The sequence below is a fragment of the Schistocerca piceifrons genome, chromosome X (assembly GCF_021461385.2).
Source record: "Schistocerca piceifrons isolate TAMUIC-IGC-003096 chromosome X, iqSchPice1.1, whole genome shotgun sequence".
Lineage (NCBI taxonomy): Eukaryota > Metazoa > Arthropoda > Insecta > Orthoptera > Acrididae > Schistocerca > Schistocerca piceifrons.
In genome coordinates, this window is record NC_060149.1 from 52,727,227 (window position 1) to 52,750,703 (window position 23,477).

General features: G+C 43.9%; 1 protein-coding gene across 1 annotated transcript in view; it reads left to right on the forward strand.

The window, feature by feature from the left end:
- The window catches only part of LOC124721691, an 888,717-nt gene that overhangs the window by 131,899 nt on the left and 733,341 nt on the right, over nt 1-23,477 (forward strand). Inside the window, exon 4 of the mRNA XM_047246771.1 lies at nt 13,515-13,787. Within this exon, the coding sequence (XP_047102727.1) occupies nt 13,515-13,787 (273 nt within the window). The remainder of the gene's footprint in view (nt 1-13,514; nt 13,788-23,477) is intronic.

Here is a 23,477-nt window from a genome sequence, read left to right on the forward strand (position 1 = left end):
GTTATCTTGACGTTATCTATTGCTTTATGAGCTGAACGACAATAAAATTTGATTGATTGATTGATTTGTACGATCCGGGACAACCGGGAGATCCGGGGAAAACCCGGGGCATTTTTTCATCCGGGAGAAAACCGGGGAAAACCCGGGATATTTTTAGAATTCCGGAAATTTTTCATTGTTTTGGTTTTAAGTTAAATTTTTGTAATTTTGACTGGTAAGAACCGATACTCTAAAAAAGGATATTACTGTATCCCGCTACTGCAGAATAATACTTCAACAATAAAACATAAACGAGAGAAAAAAACGAAAGCAACTTAAATTGCAAAGGAAATGCTTCATATACAACGACGACACACACTGCTCATGCAAGCGTCTGCCAATTGAAAATGTGTCAAAGGAAGACTATGCAGTGCTTCATAACAAGAAATTGCCTCCAATGTGCGTGAAGTAGCAACTGTTTGCATTCGATTTCTTTTAGGAGTTACGCGCGGGCTCATGCACATGTGCAGTTGGGTCACGTTTGAGAAGTAGATTCTCCCGCTTCTGGCTAGAGGAATGTGGCTGTTGGCTGTTCAAGAAGTCGCAGCAAGCAGATAGATGCTACCGGGAAGAGGGGGTGCCAAATTCATATTCTTGAGGGAAAACAACTTGTTTCACAAAGCGCCTAGCATCCAGCGCACGTTTGTCTATCGATTATTCAGATGATTTTGAAACCCTTCCATGTTGGTTTTGGAACATTTTTGAATACATTTAAAGTTGATTTCTGAATTAATCGTAAGTTGACTTTTGAATGCATGTATAGTGTACGTGATACCTCTGTCAGGAGAATCCTCGTCGCATCTAGAAATAAACTTTACGCAGACAAAAGTTCTTATTAATTTTTGACGTTCTAACGCGCAGAGCAGTCTGAGTTAGGGGGGCTAGTCTCCACGTGACCCGCGTTTACATTTAGTGATTTTTGTGTTTCCTCTTCATTTACTGCTCTCACGTCAAATGAAAACAAGGCGCATTTCTGTGGCTAGGAGCTATCAAGTGAATTAAAACACATTCACATAATTACGGAAGGCTAAAATATGTTACTAGTTTTAGATTGTATTTTATTTCCACGTTCCTGACAGTCAAGCATTAATCGCCTTGCAGAACAATAAAGTTATTTTTGTCGGTTTGCTAAAGAAATTTGGCTTTTATTAAGCTTTCCTGCTGAGGCAGTCAATTTATTTGAAACGAAGTGTTTAATTCCACACTATTGGCTCGTTTCAACTGTTTGCTGCATTTCAAGTGCACGTTTTCATCTTCTAGCACGTATGGTGTTATGCCATAATAAAGAACCAAACATGAGATAATACAGTACTAGTACTCCAAGAAAATTTACGTCCCGAAAACCACATTGAAAAGCTTCATATCAGGTCGAGGCTTAAGTCATTGGGAATCTGGACATACGAATGTACACTGTAAGGCGAACTATGCATTTTAATATGAAACACTCCGCTGCAGAGTGAAAATCTCATTCTGCATTTTAATATGGTTCACGAAATTCCGACGCTTTTGGCGTATCCTCTGATGTCTTGTTTCTTTTATGACATAATGTAAGCTCTTTTAATGTTTTACACTTACGAACATAGGGGCTTCCTACGTCACCGTAGCTGCCCAAGAGCGGTGACGCCTCTTATCTGGCGCTCTCTGGCAACTGCTGAAATGAATCTATTTCTAACAGGTCGCGGGAAAATATTGTGAATGGTTGTCCGAAAACCGTTATTTTCGAGGTAAATTTCCTTTTACGCCAGATTAACTATGTGGGAGAGTGTACGATGAATTTCTTAAATGGTTCAAATGGCTCTGAGCGCTATGGGACTTAACTTCTGAGGTCATCAGTCCCCTAGAATTTAGAACTACTTAAACCTAACTAACCTAAGGACATCACACACATCCATGCCCGAGGCAGGATTCGAACCTGCGACCGTAGCGGTCGCGCAGTTCCAGACTGTAGCGCCTAGAACCGCTCGGCCACTCCGGCCGGCTGAATTTCTTAAATCACAGAGCGTTTGCTCTCCTTTTAAAAATCAACTCTTTGATAACGAGCCATTTAGAAGAATTTCGAGCCCATAAGATCTGAGATTTATGTCGGTATTAAAAATTTTTGTAGCATATTTGTATGACGTATCTTAAAGTGTAACATGCGCTAAACAGATCAACATTATATGTGAAAGTTTAGCTTCTCTTGTAGCTTATGAGACAAATATTATATGCGAAAGCCTTGCTTTTCTTCTAGCAGCACTACGCATATTAATTTAAACCATTAACTTTTACTGTTGGTGGAATTTTAATTTATACTTTCGTAATACGAAAATATGCAGCGTATATCAAACATCTTTCCAAAACGCGTTTTTTTTCACTGAGTTTCGTTTCTAAGGTGCCGGGAAGTTCTACACTGCTGTATAAAACCATACCAAAGGATAATTTTTCCAGTTCCGAGGGAAAGTATACTGTCACTTGACACGGAAAAAGTGTATTTTCACCCGGGAGATCCGGGATTTTTTTTTTCTCGTCCGCGTATACACCCTGAGTGTTCTCCCTCACCGACTTAGAGACCCTCTTCAGTGGTGTCGCCACTTGATACCCTCAACCGGCCGACCTCCGTGTTACCAGTGCACACCGCCAACCATTTTTCTGCCCTGGACTCTGCAGACCAACTGAAAGAGAATGCCGACACCTCTGTGGATCTCATGGAGCAGAATCCTCCAGGCTCTGTGCACTGTAGCAGTGTGTCTTTGAAGGCTGGCACTTGGCAGCAGCTGAGGTGACATCCCTCCCATTTTCCCATCCTTCCTTTTTCCTGTTATGACTCTCCACCAATGGAATGTTCGCAGCATTAGATCCAACAAGGAGGTATTATGGCTGCTCTTGGAATCACAGCATCCATTTGGTCTCTGCCTCCAGGAAACAAAAATTATATCCTAACAATCACATTGACCTCTCGCATTTCTTTCCGGTCTGCTTTGACCTTCCCCCTGAGGATGGCATTCCATCTCATGGGGGAGATGTTCATAGTCAAATCATCTCCCTGAACAGCTGACTGCGAGTTGTTGCCATCCGCATTTTCCTTCCTCTGTTCACCTTTTCCCTTTGTACTGTTTACATCCTCCGTCATTCGGTGTCACCAGGGCAGACTTCCTCCAGCTTTTGGGTAACTCTCGCACTCCTTTGTCCTGCTCGGTGACTCTAATGTGCACCATCCCCTTTGGGGCTCTCCCAGAACCTGTCACAGAGGTGCCCTCTTGACCGACCTTCTCAATCAACTCAACGTTCTCTGCCTTAACTCTGGTGCACCCAAGTTCCTTTCAGACTCCATGCACACCTATTCCCATTTGGACCTCTCGTTCTGCACTGCCCAGCTTACCTGTCATCTTGAGTGGTCCGTTTTGTCTGACAATTACTCAAGTGACCATGTCCTGTGTGCTATCCGTTGCTGACTCCTATGCCACCTATGTGCAAACCCAAATGGCAGTTTACTCAAGCTGACTGGAGGCTTTAGTCCATCCTGGCAACCTTCAACGAACAACTTCTTCCAAGTTGTGATTGACCATGTGGAATACCTTAAAAACATTACCCTTACTGCTGCAGAATGTTCCATTTCTTGACCTGTGCCACTCTATGCCCCATTCCCTTGGTGAACTGAGGCATGCCTCGACACATGCTTTCCGCAGTTTTAACAATCATCCTAAGATGCAAACTGTATTCGCTATAAATAGTTGCATGCACATTGTCGTTGCATTCTTCAAGATAGCTGAAAAGCTAGCTAGATTTCATCTACTATTCATTTAATAGTTCCACACCCTCTTCCATCATGTGGGCCAAACTCTGACAGCTTTCTGGGACCAAGGCCAATTCCCCAATTTCTGGCCTGACTGTAGCAGATGATGTCATCGTGGACCCTATTGCAATGTCAAACACCTTGTGCCTCCATTTTGTGGAAATTTTGAGCTCGTCCCACTATCACCCCGACTTCCTCCATCAGAAATGAGTCGGGTAGGTTCAGGTGTCAGGTGCGCCTTCGTCATTGGCACTGACGCTTACCATATCGGCTTCCGGAACGCTGCCCAGTATTTACAGTGGAGCTCTCCGTGCTTTATCAGGCCATGCAATACATCTGGTGCCACAGTCTTTTCAATTGTGACATTTGCTCCTACTGTCTCAGCGTGCTCAGAACCTCTGTGTGCTGTACACCATCCATCACTTAGTGCAATGGGTCCAGGAAAACTTTCACTTGCTCATTATTGATGAAACCACTGTGATGTTTATGTGCATCCCTGGTCATGTCGGTTAGACAGGAAACAAGTCTGATGCCACTGCTGACAAGGCTACAGTCCCCATACCTCAGCCCAGTAACTCTTCCGTCCCCTCCAATGATCTCTGTTTTGCCATCTGTCAGCAGATGGTGCACTTTGGCATCACCACTGGTCTTTCCTTCAATGGAACAATCTCTGGGGAATTAAACATCTCCCAGTGGCTTGGCCGAACTCCTCTCAGACATCTCACTGTGAGGAGATAATTTTACCTGGTTTGTGTATTGGGCACTGTCATTTTAGTAATTGCCATTAGTTAAGTGGTGATGCCCCACCACCACTTTGTTCTCATTGCCATCAACCTTTGACAGTTGTGCGTTTCTTGACAGAATACCCTTTTTTTTTTAACCAAGTACGCTCTAATCTATATTTGCTGCGTGAGTTATCAGCTGTTTTAGCAAACGACAATCTTCCTGTCAACTGCGTTTTACTTTATGTGTGTTGTAGCCATATGATGGACATTTAATCCTTAGAGACAACAGAGGTCCTGAACTATGGTGTATTTTATGGACCTTTCTCCAAGAGAAAGGCCCTGTTTTTGGCTGTCTTTCCTTCAGTCAATTGGGCTTAACATGTAGTCGCTTTTGACTCCTTTTTTGTCTTCGTATTCTATGCTTCTGACGTGTACGCATATGATTTTGGTTGTTTTTGCACCCTAAAACAAAACAGAATCATTCTCTCTGTGGGCAGTCCAGGCCGTTTGCTCATGATGGACTTGCATAGACTGTGAAGTGTCTCACAGTACATGTCATGGTCAATTGTTTTTCTGTGGTCAAGGAATTCGATAAGTATCAGACATTTTGGACATTGAAAAAGATGGCGAGCGTCACATTGTCTGGTGAGGGCACAGCTTTGAGTTTTTTAGGGTGAGATGGCGACACTACATTCACATCCCTAGGTGTCTCGCCACATTTCCCAAAGAAGTATAAGCAAATTTCAACCAGTTTGGCTGGTACAACATTTCATACCTTTTCGTTTGAACACTCCTTATATTTTAGAGTAGCCAAAGCCATGTTGACAAGCAGAAGCTGAAAAAAGTAAAAATGAGCACTAGGAAAGCCTTGTGTGAACTGTTCAACAAGTTCGAAAGTAAAACTATCTACCAGTTATGACAAAAAAGTCTAAGAAATTTTGTTCTTGTACGTATGAAAGCCACATATACACTAACTCAGTGACCATACTAGCATAGAAATAAACAGTGGCAGAGAGAAGTCTGAAATACTAAATTCCTTTTTCCAAAATCAGCTCACACAGGAAGATTGTCCTGGAGTCCGTTATTTCATTTGTCACATAAATACCAAAAGGACATATCAAGATAAGTAACCTCAGGATAGAATCACTCAACTAAACAAAGGTGGCTTGATCTGATGAGATATCTATAAGGCTCTACATATAGTATGTGAAGGAACTAGCGCTTCTTCTAGCTACAGTCATATATATCATAGGTTGCTGCAGGATTAGACCATTCCAAATGACAGGAAAAGTTCGGAGGTCATGCATACAACTATAGTATTATATTGCTGACGATAATCTGTTGTAGAATTTTGCAAGAGATTTTATGCTTAAATATCATGATATTGCTTTTGACCGATAATCATCTCTTCTGTAGGAATCAACATGAAATCTGTATACAATGCTCTTTATGAAACCCAGCTTGTTCTAATAAAATCTTCTTGGGCTTGTTCTGTTCATCCACAAGACCCAGAAATCACTTGCTACCAATGCCCAGACTGATCGATTTCCAGAAGGTATTCAGTACATTTCTGTACTGTCGTCTAATGAACATCGATCTGTATTTGACACTTAAGTGCATGGCAGAGGGTTCATCAAACCTGTTTCACACTATTTCTGTACCATTCGACTCTCGAACATTGTACAGGAAAAATGAACACTTAAATATTTCCATCCAATGATTTATTTTATTACGAATATTATTTCTCTCTATGTACGTGACCATCAACAAAATATTTTCGTATTCAGAGGAGAAAGCTGGTGATTGAAATGTCTTGAAAAGATCTCACCACAACGAAGAAAACCGTTGTTTTAATAAGTACCACCCCAACTCACATATCATATCCACAACACTCTTTCCCCTGTTTCACAATAATACAAACTGGGATGCCCGCCTTTGAACTTTTTAAAAAGTCCTCCGTCAATCTTGTATGGTGAGGATCCCATGCTGCGCAACAGTACTTGTAGGCAGTCTCTTTCTTGCATCTTCGAAGTGTTCCTCCAGTGAAACACAGTCTCTTGTTTGCTTTCCCCACAAGATTAGTTACGTGAGTGTTCCAGATTTAGTTGTTCATAATTGTGATCCCAAGGTATTTAGTTGAATTGACAGCCTATAATTTGTGTGATTTATTCTGTAACTGAAACTTAACAGATTCCGTTTAGTACTCATGCTCACACCTTTCGTAAAATATGAGCATATGGAATATCTGACCAGCTTTGTGACTGGTTTGCGGAATCACAGCAAATAAAACACTTCATGTGTTAGATTACATAATTGCTAAACAATCCCTGATAAAGTTCACATCCATTAAATATCTGGTAGTGTGCATATGGTGAGATTTAAAGTGAAATGATCACTTAAACTAACTGTAGGAGAGGCAGATGCAGACAGATTCATTGGAAGGGTCTCCAGGAAGTGTTGTCATCTCATGACTGTGGTAGTTTTCCTACAGTACTAGAGTACCACACTTCGGTCAGGACCCTCTCGAGGTAGGACTAATGGTGGAAACAGACGATCAAAAGTAAAACAGCATGTTTCATCATAGGTTGGCTTAGAAAGTGCGAAACCAAGGAGTGCTCATCCAACTGCAGTGGCGAATGCTAAACATGGAAGATGTTGTGCATGACTATGTGGTTTATTGTTAAAATTTGGAGGGGATTTTCGTAGAAGAATAAACTAGCATATTACTACCTCCTGCATATATTTTGTAAAAAGACCAGAAGCTAAAATTACAGAGATTTGAAATCACACAGAGGCTTATCAACAATCATTCTTCCTTCACACCACTTGCTACTGGAACAGGAAAGGGTGAAGCGATAGTACCTCCACCATGCCCATAAGGTGGCTTGTGGCAAATAGGCATATATGTTCCTGATGTTTTGCTGTAGTTTTCAATGAGCAAATTCCAGTAGGACATACCAGTGGGATTAGAGATACAATAAAAAGAAAATATACATTTTTCTAGCATGACATTGCAAGCATACTGGAGAGGAGTCTTTAAGTAGTAGTACCAGAGAGCCTTCAAGATTGTGAAAGAACATTCATGAAAGAAGCAGAAAAACATTCTTAGCTACATTTTCCTTACACACAATTTTATCAGCAACCTCATTGCTTCATCATGAAAACTGTGATTGTGAGTTAATGTAATATGAGTGTTATAACGTCAAGTTAAACACATATTTCAAAACGACACAACACATGTAAGTCACCGAGCAAGTTGACAAAGCAAGCCATGTGAACACGTGAACATTCAAATGAGCACTGAGTCCAAGTCTAGCGGCCGCTGGCTGGCTGGCCGCTTAGGTGGCGCGGCTGCTGCATGACTGGCAGACAGCGCCGCATGTAGAGGACGCGCGTAATTGCGCGGCGGCACTTTGAATGATCGGCGAGTCACAACACTTTCCCCCCTTTGAAATTTTTGCACTGGTCTTGATGGAGGTGGCCTGTAGATTGCTAACGTCCATAGGCTTTGTTTCACTGGCCGTAAAGTCTCGAGGAGGAGGCTTCCCGTACGGACGGAAGTGTCCCCGATGATAACGGGTCGAGATGACAGGAGACGTAGGGGTCGAATCTGCTGGGGCCCCATGCACCAAGTCCGGTTGATATAACAGGAGACATGGGCGATGTGTCGGTGTCCGTAGGAGAAGGAGGCGAGTAGAGTTGCGCCGACAGATGGTCATCCGGTTCCTGCATGGGCACATCTCCTGGTGGCGTCCGTTCTTGTGCTGGCACCGATATGACGGTGAGAGGGCTGAGTTGTGAGTAATGAGAGATGCCAAGATCCCGAGTGTCAGGTAGAGCCGAAGGTGGTGTAGCGGCATTCGGAACAGGCGTTGCCGGCACACGAGGCCGAAGCTGGTCCGAATGACGCACTGCAACACCCGTGTCCGTCTGAATTTCATACAGGCGTCGGCCACGGTGTCGTAAGATGCGGCCTGGACTCCATTTTGGCCGCCTGCCATATCCCCGTACCCATACAAGGTGGTCTGGTCGGCGGTGAACCGGCCAAGCGAAGGCACCTGCGGCCGTGAGGTGGAAGGCCGCAGAAGATGAAGTAGCGTGCGGGGCTGTCGGCCATGTAAGAGCACAGCCGGGCTGTGGTCGCCCATGGGGGTGAAACGGTAAGAAGCCAGAAATTGGAGAAACGCATCATCAGCAGCAGAAGGAGTTTCCTCATCTGAGCCTTAAATGTGCGGACCAGTCGTTCAGCCCCACCGTTTGATTGTGGATAGAACGGAGGGGCCGTGACATGCATGAGGCCGTGACGAGCACAAAAATCCGCAAATTCGGAAGAGGCAAATTGCGGACCATTATCAGTAACAAGAGTAGAGGGAAGACCTACCAAAGAAAAAATGCGAGCTAGAGCATTTGTGATTGCCGCGGTGGTAGGCGACGTGCAACGGACAATGAAAGGAAAGTTAGAGTAGGCGTCAATTACGAGTAGCCAATAAGTACCTAAAAAAGGTCCCGCGAAGTCAGCATGAATGCGCTCCCAGGGCGTCTCAGGCGAAGGCCACGGTGACAAAGATGACTTCGGGGCGGCGGCCTGTGACGCACAAGGGCCGCAGGCAGCGACCATGTGTGCGATTTCAGAGTCGATGCCGGGCCAGTACACATGACGGCGCGCCAGAGATTTTGTGCGAGAGGCACCCCAGTGCCCTTGGTGAAGGAGGCGCAAGACCGAAGCACGCAAAGACCATCCCTAGCCGTGAGGCGGTAGCGCAAAGCGTAGTAGTTCCGCAACGGATCAGAAGTCTTAGCGGACGGACGATCTTGCCAACCCTTCTGAATACAGCGTAAAACCCGGGAGACGGTAGGATCAGAACCCGTAGCAGCCGCCAGCCGGTCCCCGGTGATGGTGAAGCCGTCCACAACCCGCTGCTCGGCAACATCCAGGTGGAAACACAAAAGTTCGTCCCTATCGAATGCCAGATCAGGACCCATGGGAAGGCGAGACAGTGCATCAGCATTCGCATGTTGAGCCGTCGGCCGGAAATGAATCTCATAATTGAAACGAGACAAGTAAAGAGCCCAACGCTGGAGGCGGTGTGCAGCCTAGTCGGGAAGTGACGTTATTGGATGAAACAAGGAAACAAATGGTTTGTGGTCCGTAACAAGATGAAATTTGGATCCATAGAGAAAAACACCAAACTTATAAAGAGCATAAATAATGGCCAGAGCTTCTTTTTCAATTTGAGAATACTTTTGTTGGGCATCCGTGAGCGTTTTGGAGGCGTAAGCAATGGGTTGTTCAGAACCGTCAGAAAAATGGTGCGCAAGGACTGCACCGACCCCGTATTGAGAGGCGTCCGTGGCAAGAACAAGATGTTGGCCAGGTCGATAAGTAGCCAGGCACGGGGCCTGTTTCACCATAGTCTTCAATTTCTGGAAAGCCGCATCGCATGACGCGGTCCAGTGAAAAGGCACGATTTATGCAACAGGCGATGCAACGGCTGCGCCACCGAAGCAGCAGACGGTAAAAACTTGTGATAGTATGCTATTTTCCCCAGATGGTCTGCAGTTCCTTAACATATGTAGGGCGAGAAAGGGCATCGATCGCAGCGACAGTTTGCTGAAGCGGACGAATACCATCCCGAGAGAGTTGAAACCCCAAGTACGTGATAGATGCCTGAAAAAATAGTGATTTCTGAAGATTACATTTAAGACCGGCAGTCTGTAAGACATGAAAAAGTGTGCGGAGGTTCTGAAGATGTTCTTCAGTGGTGGAGCCAGTGACAACACTGTCGTCCATGTAATTGATACACCGAGAGTCAGGGAGCAATAATTGTTCCAAGAATCGCAGAAAGAGAGCCGGGGCGCTGGCAACCCCGAATGGCAATCGTTGGTATTGATAGAGGCCGAAAGTCGTGTTAAGGACCAGAAACTGCCGGGAAGCAGCGTCGAGAGGAAGTTGATGATAAGCTTCTGACAGGTCAATTTTAGAAAAATACTGGCCACCCGCAAATTTAGTGAACACTTCTTCAGGTCGGGGCATAGGGTAAGTGTCGATGAGGCATTGTGCATTTACAGTGGCTTTAAAATCGCCACAGAGACGAATATCACCATTGGGCTTAGCAAAAACAACGACAGGAGAGGACCACTCACTGGAAGTGACAGGAAGCAAGACCCCTGAAGTAGTGAGACGGTCCAGCTCCCGTTTTACCCGATCACGAAGGGCCACAGGAATGGGCCGAGCCCGAAAAAAACTTAGGCCGAGCAGTGGGTTTGAGCGTGATATGAGCTTCAAAGTCGTTTGCACGGCCTAACCCAGGAGAAAAAAGGGACGAAAATATCGTCGACAAGGAATCCAATTGAGCATAAGGAATAGCATCAGAGACGATATTGACAGTCATCTACGGAGAACCCAAAAACGCGAAAGGCATCGAAGCTAAAAAGATTTTCTGCGTTACTCTGGTCGACCACAAATATGGGAACAGTGCGAACGACGGATTTGTAAGATACCTCAGCATTAAATTGTTCCAAGAGAGAAATCTTCTTGGTCTAGCGGTTCTGGCGCTGCAGTCCGGAACCACGGGACTGCTACGGTCGCAGGTTCGAATCCTGCCTCGGGCATGGGTGTGTGTGATGTCCTTAGGTTAGTTAGGTTTAAGTAGTTCTAAGTTCTAGGGGACTTATGACCTAAGATGTTGAGTCCCATAGTGCTCAGAGCCATTTGAACCATTTTTAGAAATCTTCTGTTTATTGTACGTCCGTAATTGCCGAGTGACAGGTGATAGGAGTGGAGAACCCAACTGAAGATACGTCTGAGATTTAATGATAGTGACAGCAGAACTAGCATCCACCTGCATGCGAACATTCCGACCAAGGATCTGGACAGTGAGGAATAACTTCCCTGAAAGGGAAGAAGTACAATTGACTGACAACACAGAAGCAGAATCAGCGTCACGGTCACGAACATCATGTATGCGGTCGGATTTGCAAACGGAAGACACATGACCTTTCTTTTTGCAATTGTGACACACTGCCCGACATTGGAGACAATCCTCGCGTGAATGTTCCGTAAAACACCTCAGACATGAAGGAAGTTGCCGGGGGTTTTGCTGCAGTTTCTTAGAGGGTTGTTTACGGTTAGGCCGAGGCTGCGCATGGGAGCGTATTGCGGCCACGTCGGCCGGCGGGGACGCACCGCACGCGTCATCAACAGTGCACAGAGGTTGTATGTCCCCGACGTCACCCCACGCCTCTATTTGCGCTCCAGCGGCGCGAGAAATTTCAAAAGACTGCGCGATGGAGAGGACTTCATCTAGAGTCGGATTTGCCAACTGAAGGGCACGTTGCCTCACTTCTTCGTCGGGCACCGACCGGATAATAGCATCCCGTACCATGGAATCTGCGTAGGATTCTTTGTAAACGTCAGTAAGAAATTGACGCTTTCGACTGAGGCCGTGAAGCTCAGCCGCCCAAGCGCGATAGGATTGAGTCGGTTGTTTTTGACAACGATAAAAGGCAACACGAGAGGCTACCACATGCGTTTGCTTATGAAAATATGCTGACAGAAGTGAGCACATTTCAGCAAAGGACAAAGACGCAAGATCTTTCAAAGGAGCCAATTGCGACAACAATCGATAAATTTGAGGTGAAATCCATGAAAGGAACAGAGACTTACATGTTTGTTCATCCGCGACATGAAATGCCAAGAAGTGCTGTCGAAGACGTTTTTCGTAATCAGATCAGTCTTCCGCTGTCTCGTTGTAAGGATGAAAAGGAGGTATAGACAACGACGAGAAACGGCCCGCATTGGATCCCGCGACGAAATCGCGAATTGCCGATGTGAGGAGCGTTTGCTGTTCAATGAGACCTTGCAATAGTTGCTCTAAAGTAGCCATGGAATCCTGTGGGTCAACGATGAAAAGGAAAAATCCCATCCTCGTCGCCAATTGTTATAACGTCAAGTTGAACACATATATTTCATAACGGCACAATACATGTAAGTCACCGAGCAAGTTGACAAAGCAAGACACGTTAACATTCAAATGAGCACTGAGTCCAAGTTTAGCGGCCGCTGGCTGGCTGGCCGCTTAGGTGGCGCGGCTGCTGCATGACTAGCAGACAGCGCCACATGTAGAGGACGCGCGTAATTGCGCGGCGGCACTTTGAATGAACGGCGAATCACAACAATGAGTTAAATCAGAAATTTATATAAAATGTTAAAATTTTCTCGAAGCAATAAATCTGAAGACATGTATGTAAAGCTATTTCCTTTTTCTATTTCACAGACTTAATAAGTACCTTACTACAATTAATAATTTGAAGCAAACGTGACCCAGCAGGACTGCAGACATGAGATTAGTCTAATTATAGTTGACAGACTAATATTTAAGTAATAATTATTTCCTTGCTCTATAAGGGAATAGAATGGGAAGGAGTAAGTGGTACATTAAGAACCATCATTTGCCAGCTACTAAACAGTGTTCTCCAGACTATATACGTAGATGTAGATATTGTGTTTCTAGCTTAATTTTTAGGTTAGGGCTCAACCTCACTTGGGGTTACTTTCAGTTATTTTGTCATATTATGAGTAATCTGTGGTTTTATGTTACAGCAACAAACAAAATTTCTTGATAATGATTTTTTGATATGTTTGTTCATCAAAATGTACAGTTCACAGTATTGAAGTGTCTTCACTGGAAGCAGTGTAGTCACATATCCTTCTGTTTTATGTTAACATATCTTTAATTTTTTTACTCAAGTCTCTTTTTTTCCTCTTAAGAGATGATGCACACAGTGTAACTGTTTCTCCCCTGTGCTGTGGACCAATTGGGCACCATAGTACTGAAAGTGAGATAGAGAGAGAGAGAGAGAGAGAGAGAGAGAGGGAGAGAGAGAGGGAGAGAGAATTTTCCACTGCTGTGACTTACTTTGTCATTTTCACTTTTTAACACTGTTTTATTGTGTCACTTGATTATTTATTTCCACAGGCTCATTCAAAGAAGCTCAGGACTGATACACATGTTAAAGGAGAAAAAATTTATACAAATGAAAGGGTGTTCAAAAAACATGAAGAAGAAATATCTCTAAAGAAAAATGGGTCAGCTGAGTGCAGTTCATCAATCCAGTATATTAGAAATGAGATTGCCATTAAGAGAGTGTATAAGGAAGATAGCAGCGAGAGCAGAAGCACAGAGAGTACTGAGACGGAAGAATGTGATCTGCAGCCTGCTCCATCAGTTGGTCGTAGACTGAAGTCTGCGGTAAATATGATGAAATACACCTAATTGTGGAACTTCATTATATTCTGTTTGTCTATGCTGCACTTTTATTTTGAATTCACTTTTTTAATGTTTAAAATTATGATATGAAAGATCACTATACAGAACTAATTAAAAATCTATATGTTCTATAACAAACATACGGGGTGGAATCCAAAATTTTCGGGACTGGCGCTGCCATCTGGAAAGTAGGAGTAGCATATATTTGCACTGCTAGGTGGCGAGAGCTGCATATCTGATGAGTCAGTGTGCGGAGTGGCATTCAGCTGGGAGGATGTGTTGTGTGTCCACAGTGATTTCCATAATACTCTGTGTTCGATGTGTGGCAGTTTTAGGATGGATCCGCGAAGAGGACAACGCATGTGTATCAAATTCTGTGTGAATCTCGGGAAAAGTACTACGGAGACCCTTGCAATGATTCAGCAAGAGTTTGGGGGACAGAGCATGAGCCGCATGCGTGTGTCTGAGTGGCATGCTTGGTTCAGGGCCGGCTGTACAGATGTTGAAGATGATGCTCACACTGGAAGGCCTGTTAGCCACACAACGCCAGACATTGTTGCCAAACTTCAACAATTGGTTCGTGTGGATCAATGTTGAACCGTTCAAGACCTTGCGGATGAAGTAGGTACTGGTTATGGGACATGTCAACGAATGTTGCCTGATGAATTGAGCGTGCATCGTGTCGCTGCAGAATTTGTGCCAAGGATCTAGACTGCCGATCAGAAGGCACAGCATGTTGAAGTGTGCACAGACCTTCGTCAGACTGCATCTGATGATCCGACCTTCTTGTCATGGGTTATCACTGGCGACGAGAGCTGGATTTACGCTTATGACCCAGAGACAAAGCAACAATAGTCCCAGTGGAAGAGCTCGGGCTCTCCCAGACCCAAAAAAGTGAGACAGGTGAAGAGCAAAGTGAAAAGCATGATCATCATTTTATTTGATACCGAGGGAATTGTGCGCAAAGAATTTGTCCCACCCAACCGAACAATGAATTTCACATACTACTGTCACATTTTGTGATGGCTCCGTGAAAGCATGTGGTAACGACGGCCCATACTTTGGCTTCAAGGGAACTGGCTGCTGCACCATGACAACATGCCCTGTCACACATTCTTGCTCACCAGGAAATTTTTGGCAAAAAACAACATGGCGGTTGTACCCCACCCACTGTACTTGCCAGATTTGGCACCTTGCGACTCCGTACTATTCCCAAAACTGAAACTCAAGTTGAAAAGCCATCGGTTTGACACTCTAGAGAGGATTGAAGAAGCACCGCTGGTGGTGATAAACACCCTCAAAGAACAGGACTTCCAGAAAATGTTTGAGCAGTGGCAGAAGTGCTGGGACCGGTGTGTACGTGCGGATGGGAACTGCTTTGAGTGTGATGGTGACCATTAGTCCAAAGGTAAAGTCTTCAACAGATGGCAGCACCAGTCCCGAAAATTTTGGATAGTACCGCTTACAGATTAACATGGATTTAGACTTAGTAAGCAATTGAAATAGATGAAATTCAAATTGTTCGTGTACGCTGGACTTTTAAAGAGGAGGATACACGAAATGAGTACACTCCAGTAAAGACAGAAAAATACTTGTACTTCACAGCATAACAGATGTAGACATGAACATTTGGAGCCAGATTTGGGAACTAGAGTCAATGTTTTGTCTAGATGACACACTAAGCGCAATGTGATATGAGGGATTAAGTAATAAAATTATCAATGAGCTTGACTCAAATAAGATGCAATAAGATAGGATGAGAAAGTAACTTACAAGGGAAGTAACAGCAACAGATGATATTTAAAACATGAAGTTACAAGAGTTAGGTGGATGGGGGAAAGTTCAAGGACAAGGGAAAGATACGCTGAAAATCAGGTCAAAGATGAGACAAAGAAAGGCAGTTGTAGAAAAGAAAGTTGATGTTTTAGTGTAGAAGAACTCAAAGGAAAAAGGAGACAGCAAGAAAAGTTGCAAAATATAAAAGGGCAAATAACCAAAGGTGTTCACACTTAATATGGTATAGAAAGTTCTGGTAGAATGTAAATAATTTAAGAGTAAAAGTAACAACTCATCGAATAGTGGAAGCATTGAGTCAGTGACAGCACACACACACAAAAACAGACAAACAAACTTTGATAGCTTGTGGATTAACCATTTTTTGAGATAGAATACACATATACATGCATAACCCACCCCCAACCCTCCACACGAAACACACACACACACACACACACACACACACACACACACACACACGCACACACATACACACACATTTAAAACTACATTGTGCTGGTTAAATACACCATTCTGGGACTACAGTTCAGCAAGTAACCGACATGAAGGGTTGTGCCAGGTGGAGTGGATGAGGGAGAAAAGAGGCTGATAGTGAGAGGAAGGGTTGGGGAGGGAGTCTGATGATGTGGAGGGAGACAGCATGTGTGCAACATAAGAGTATGGAAGTGAGAGGCAGCAGATTGATTAGATAGAAATGCAACACAAGGACACCAGAGCTACTGAGTTCATGCAGTGCATGATGACTGACTGATTGATTGAGTGATGATAAAAGTGGGTTGGGAGGGGGTGACAGATCAGAGGAGGGAGACTGTGGGGAAGAGGGAGTAGGTGCAAAGGGTTAGTGGAGATAGAGGCCAGTATGATTACAGAAATGAAAACTGTGTTGGAATAATAACTCCCTTCTATGTAGTTCAGAAAAGCTGGGGCTGGGGGGAAGGATCTAGATGGTGTAGGTTTTGAAGTAGCCATTCAGGTCAAGCATGCTGTGCTTAGCAGCATGTTCTGCTACCGGGTGGTCAACTTTGCTTTTGGATACAGTTTGGCAGTGGCCATTAATTCACATGGACAGGTGGTTGGTGGTTATGCTCACATAAAGTGCTGTACAGAAATCACAGCTGGTATATGGTATGACTGATTTCACACCTGCTCCTACAGAAACAAACATCCATGGCATAGGCATCCCTGGACCACCCCTACTCCCTACACAACATGCTGTTACTATGCAGGCCTAATCATCTACACCATATCTCCCAAATCAAAACCCATGCTCTCCAAGATCTGGAAGAGCACTCCAGACCCCACCTCCAAAAATTATCAAATTTATTGATATCCTAATCTCTACAGGGAGCACCATTACTCGTCAATGCGTATTCTACCCCCAGTGAACCCCCTGTCAATCCCTCATAGCATCTAGACCCTGCCTTTCTAACCTTTCCCATCTGTAACATCCTTCAAAACTCCCTCCAGACATAGCCAATCATACACCAACTAAACAAACCAAAATACTGTTGAAACTTCCTGGCAGATTAAAACTGTGTGCCTGACCGAGACTCGAACTCGGGACCTTTGCCTTTCGCGGCAAGTGCTCTACCAACTGAGCTACCCAAGCACGACTCACGTCCCATCCTCACAGCTTCACTTCTGCCAGTATCTCATCTCCTACCTTCAAAACTTTACAGAAGCTCTCCTGTGAACCCTGCAGAACTAGCACTCCTGAAAGAAAGGATATTGCGGGGACATGGCTTAGCCACAGCCTGGGGGATGTTTCCAGAATGAGATTTTCACTCTGCAGTGGAGAGTGATGAATCCTGACAGAAGGCATCTACCAACTATCTGACTCCTGCTCCTACAAGACCTGCTGTAGGGATCCCAACCCGGAAGTCCAGCATAACCTCCAATACCTACTCAAATCCTTAAACTGTCATCACGTGTGATGAGAAAGTGTTCATGAGCAAGTAGCTGCTCAAGCATTCCATAGTGTGAAAGACTGAATAAGAAGACAGATTTTTCATGGAGAGGAATGCGGCCAATGAAATGGAAGAGTGCATTCTACACCACAAGCAGCATGTGGGAGATACCATATTGTATTTCTTCATTATCAGTTGAATTCCATATATGGTGGGTTATATATTATAACTTAGTTGTAAGAATATGTGCTGTTTCAAAGCACCAGTACATTGAGGATCTCTTTAAAACAAGTCATTATTGGTACAGTTTTTTGGAAGAAAATGACAGAAAATATCATACTGGTGATGAAATAATTTTCACATTTGGTTGTTTTTGTATTATAACTTGCATTTTGTGAAAGTATGGCATTAACACCTGGGTGCTTACTCATCACTGTTGTTGCCACCTCCCTCTAAATCACCCCATGCGTGTGGATTCGTTACTATCAAACACTTCCTATCCCAATGTCTTTCAGACTCCAAACTTACCACCTTAACTCCCTGTACATCTAACCAATTACATCCTCACACATACTTACTTCTCCTTTGAGGGAAAGAGAGACAAACAAATCTGTAGCACAGCCATGAACACCCGTATAGCACACCCGTATAGCACTCCTGGTCCCTTGGTGGACTGAGATGTGTTGCAACACAATTCGTGAATGGAGACGTGCTCTCTGCATTTTTAACTGTCATCCTATGATGGCAAACTGCATTCATTATAAACAGATGCATGCCCAGTGTCCTTGCTTTCTTCGGGATAGCAAAAAGCTAGCTGGTTTTCATTCGCTAGTTCTTTTAACATTCCTCTCCCTCTTCTGTCGTGTGGGCCAGCCTACAACAGCTCTCTGGGACCAAGATCTATTTCCCAGTTTCCGGCCTGACAGTAGCAGATGATGTCATTGTGGACCCTATTGCTATCTCCAACACCTTGGGCCACCATTTTGTGGAAATTTCAAGCTCCTTCCACCATCACTCTGCCTTTCTCCTTTGGAAACAAGCAGGGGAGTCTCCGGCAATACCCTACTCTTCTCAGAATTTTGAATGTTACAATGTCACCTCACTTCGTGCCAATCCTCTGCCCCATGGCCAGAAGCTGTTAACATTCAGATGTTGCAGCACCTTTCTCTTACGGGCAAGCACTTTCTGTTTAATGTGTACAACCGCATCTGGGCAGAGGGCACATTTCACAGAAGCTGGTGTGAAGCCACTGCCATACCTATACCTAAGCCAGGTAAGGACCAATACCTTCCTTCTAGCCACTGTCCCATCTGTCTCACCAGCTGTGTTTGCGAGGTGATTCATGCCCGGCTGGTATGGTGGCTTGAGTCTCGCAGTTGACTAACCACTGCACAGTGTGGATTTCTGACGCACTGTTCTGCAATTAACCATCTCGTCACTTTGTCCACCCATGTCAAATAATTTTCTGCAGAAATCCCATATTGTAGCCATGTTTTTTGATTTGGAGAAAGCCTATGACACCTACTGGAAGACTGGTATCCTCTGTACTCTCTGCACATGGCGCTTCCATGGCAACATGCGCTGTTTTCTTCAGGAATTTTTTGAAAGACAGAGTTTTCAAGGTACATATGGGTTCTGCCTTGTCAGACACCTTTATCTGTGAAAATGGTGTGCCTCAGGGTTCCCTCCTGAGCTACTGCCATTAACCCAGTCTCCCGTTGGACATCTCTGGCTCCCTTTTTGTTGACAATTTCTGCATCTATTGCAGCTCTCCACAGACCTGTCTCATTGAGTGGCATCCTCAGCAATGTCTCGATCATCTTTACTCATGGAGCATCGGCAGTGGCTTTCATTTTTCCACTGAGAAAACCGTTTGTATGAATTTCTGGTAGCACAAGTGGTTTCTCCCAACATCTTTACATCTTGGGCCTTTTGCTCTTCTGTTTATTCAAACTACGAAATTCCTGGGGCTCATGATCTATAGGAAACTTGCATGGTCCTCCCATGTCTCTTAGCTGGCAGCCCACTGCACGCAGTCACTCAGTGTCCTAGGTGTTCTCAGTGGTACTTCCTGGGGTGCAGATTGAACCACCCTCCTCCGTTTGTACCAGTCCCTTGTCCATTCAAAATTAGACTATGGGTGTTACGTTTATGCATCTGCACATCCATCCCTCTTGCACCATCTCAATACTATCCACCATCATGGCATCCATTTGGCCAGTGGCACGTTTTACATTAATGCAGTTGAGAGTCTGTATGCAGAAGCTGCCGAACTACTGCTGTCCTACTGCCATGACTTTTTCCTCAGCAGATATGCATGCCATTTGTGTGCCATGTGTGGCCACCTCCTTTGATGACTCCTTTGATTGCCAGTATGAGGCGCATCCCTCTTCCCTCTTACCTCCTGGAGTTCGCTTTCGACTCATGCTCCGAAAGATTAACTTAATGCTCCTTGCATCTTTCCCAGTGGCTGTGAATCCTTCACCACCTTGGCTTCATGTGGCAGCCCATGTTCAACTTGACCTTCATTCGCTTACTGAGGACAATACACCAGCCTTGCTCTATCCCCTTCGCATGGAACTTTGTGTTAGTACTTTTGTGTACACTGATGGCTCTTGGACTGACCTTGATGTTGGGTGTGCCTTCATTGCTGGTGCCAACATTTTTCAGCATCGGCTTCTGGCACACTGCTCATTATTTACAGCATAGCTCTTCGCCCTACATCAGACCACGGAGTACATTCGTTAACACAGGATTTCCAATTTTGTCATCTGCTTACTCTCTCTCAGCACCCTTCAAAGCCTCTGTGTGCTGTACACCGTCCATCCCTTAGTGCAACAAGTCCAGGAAAACTGTCACTTGCTCACTCTTTATGGAGCCACTGTGATGTTTATGTGGGTTCCTGGTCATGTCAGTCTGACAGGGAATGAGGCTGCTGGTGCTGCTGCCAAGGCTGCAGTCCTCGTACCTCAGCCCACTAGTTCGTATATTCCCTCTGATGGTCTTTGTGTAGCCATCTGTCTGGAAACGGTCTCACTTTGCCATCGCCGCTAGTCCTCCCTTCATGAGAATAAGCTCAGGGTTATTGAGCCTCTCCCCCCCCCCCCTCCTCCCGCCACCCGCCACGAGGTGGTCATTTTAACTAGGTTGTGTATTGTGTATTGGGCACTGCGTTTTTGCCATTACCATTTGTTAAGTGGTGCTCCCCCACCACTTTGTGCACATGGTGGCCAACTTTTAACTGTCTGCCATTTCCTGATGGAATGCTCGTTTTTTAATCGTTTACGTTCCTGTTTGGCTTTGCTGTCTGAGTTAGCGGCCATTTTAGTGAACGATGCATAGGCTGTCAACCACGTTTTACATTTTATCTGTTGTAGCAATATGGAAAAGACAATTTAATTTTTAGTTCTGGACCCCCGTTTCTCTGTGGCGTATTTTATGGTCCTTCCTCCACATCCCTATTTTTAGCTGTCTTATCTTTCATTGATTGGGATTGACTTATAGTCAATTTTAACTCCTCTCTTTGTCATTGTGTTTCACAGTTCTGCCATGGGTGTGTATGACACTAGTTGTTTTTGCGCCCTAAAACAAAACAAAATGCATGGGGCTCTCTTATGCCTATCTGATTATGAGCCATCCAGAGGAAACCTTACTAGTCTCTCAAAACCCCAAATCCCTTGTCTGGTTCAGGTTCATTGATGATAGCTTCACAGTCTGGACTGAGGGACCAAGACATCCTATCCTCACTCCTCCACAGCCTTAACACCTTCTCTCCCATGTGGAGGTGTGGCAGCAGCATGTGCTCATGTGCTGATATATGGGTGCTCTATCCTGAAAAAGAATTCATCCGAAAGCTAGCAAATGTTATATTCTTTTTTGTGAGCTTGTTAACTTCTGAATGCCTCTGCTATTCAGTAACTTGTTATATTCACTCTTATATTATTAACACTGTGTACAGAATTTTATGATGAAATACATCCATTCACTATCTGTGTACTATACACACATGTAGACATTCTTTTGATTTCTTTAACAACTCATTTTTACGTGTTTGTTTGATAGCCTTGTCAGTACTCTTTCAGAAATTTTTAATAAGGAGTTGTTTCACAAACAACATAGATTTAGTCCTGTATGAACAAATTAAAAACCACAAATTGATACTGCCCAAATGTGGTGTGCATACTGTAAGACCTTCGGTACACACACCATCAGATTATTTGACTTGTCTCTTTAACAAAGTAGGCGAGTGTCAGCAATATGTCTCATGGTCTTATCGTGGTGTGTTTATCTTCTGCCATTAGGTCAGACGATAGAAATGCCACTTGCACGCTTAGAGTAGCAGATTGACGGTGACCAACTTTAAACAGAACTTGACTAATTTTCACACGCATTTATTAAAATAGTAACAAGCATAAACCTTACGTAACTTGATTCGATTCTGGATGCTATTTACAATTGACAATCTGAAGTTCCTTTGGTCTTGGTACATTAATCTTATTCTCACATATCTCTGATACTTGACAAAAGTGTCTATACATGTATCTTCATGGCTATGTACAGGAATATGGTAATCTTATTAGGCGCAGACTGAAACTTGACTATAGACTGGTACAGACAAATGCAGACTGGTACAGACTAATGCAGACAAATGCAGACTCATACAGACTGGTGCAGGCTAATGCAGACTGACTAATCGAAGGTCTGTACACTCGTTATAATACCTCGTGCGTTCAGGTATTACTGCGCGAGTGTGATCCGCGTGGAGAAAAGGTTCTCCGTTAGCAGCAATCTCATTGGTTGCGTTACATATTAATATGCAGATCGGCGGAAGCAGAATTTGGTCTGTATCTAAGACAGCGCCATCTCGTAGTGTGGAGACGGACGAGTGCTGCTCCTGCGCTGTTGTGCTTAGTGGGGCACGCTCTAGTGGGAAAGTTGTGTACATGCTGACTACGCGGAACTATGTACACAACACCAAAAATATTTCCAGTTGCTGTGCCGTTAATTGCAAAGATAAGAACAGTTTGGTTTACTTTTTCATGATAAACTACTTTTCTCTATTACTCGGCATAGGTAGAATACAGTTTATAATCACTCACACTAGTTGCTAGGTGTGTGGAGATGTCTTCTCCCCAAGTCCAATTAAATGCGAAGAAATCTGATCAAATCTTGAACAGCTGATCCTTTGATGATGCTTTGAAATTCTGCTTCAATGCCTCCTATGCTTCATGAGCCGTTTATTTGTCCCTGATCTTCTGATACACAGTGTCTGTAACTGCACTTGTAATCATCGACTTGGCATAACTGTATGCTTTATGATAAAAATCTGACTTGGTTTTATGGTCCTTTAGTGCTGCATCATTAGCGTGTTGAGACAGTGGCTCAGGTTTTACTGACTTGCCATCAATTACATCTAAAGCTCCTTCATGATAGTCAATTAGATCTCGTATATTTCTCTTCCACATTGGCCAATCAGTTTCACTATTCAACAGCTTGATATGTTTTATCAGTTCCATTTCAACTCTAAAACCAAAAACACACTCTCAAATACGAGTTCAAAGAAAACTGTATCTGTCACTTTTTGCACAAGGAAAAAAAAACTTATGTATTCTCAATAAAGATCAGGTGCCAACAAAAAGCGGTGACTTTGGTTTTCAAATACTTAGATTTATTTCTGAATCTTAAGGCACTGTTTACACAAGAAGTCACTTGACCAAGAAGCTTCTGTAAACACCTAAGAGTAAAAGTCCGAGTGTTGTGACTAAAAAAAAAAAACAGAGATAAACAAATCATTATGCTCATATATGATGTTGATTAATAATTTAATACAAAACTTCTTTTTAAATACATTAATAAAAATAATTTACTTTAACACAAATAATACATGTCATGTGGGCTCCAATATCGTACTTGAAATATTCCAGTGAGTGACTGCTCATGGAATTTCAATGAAGTTCACCATCTGCAC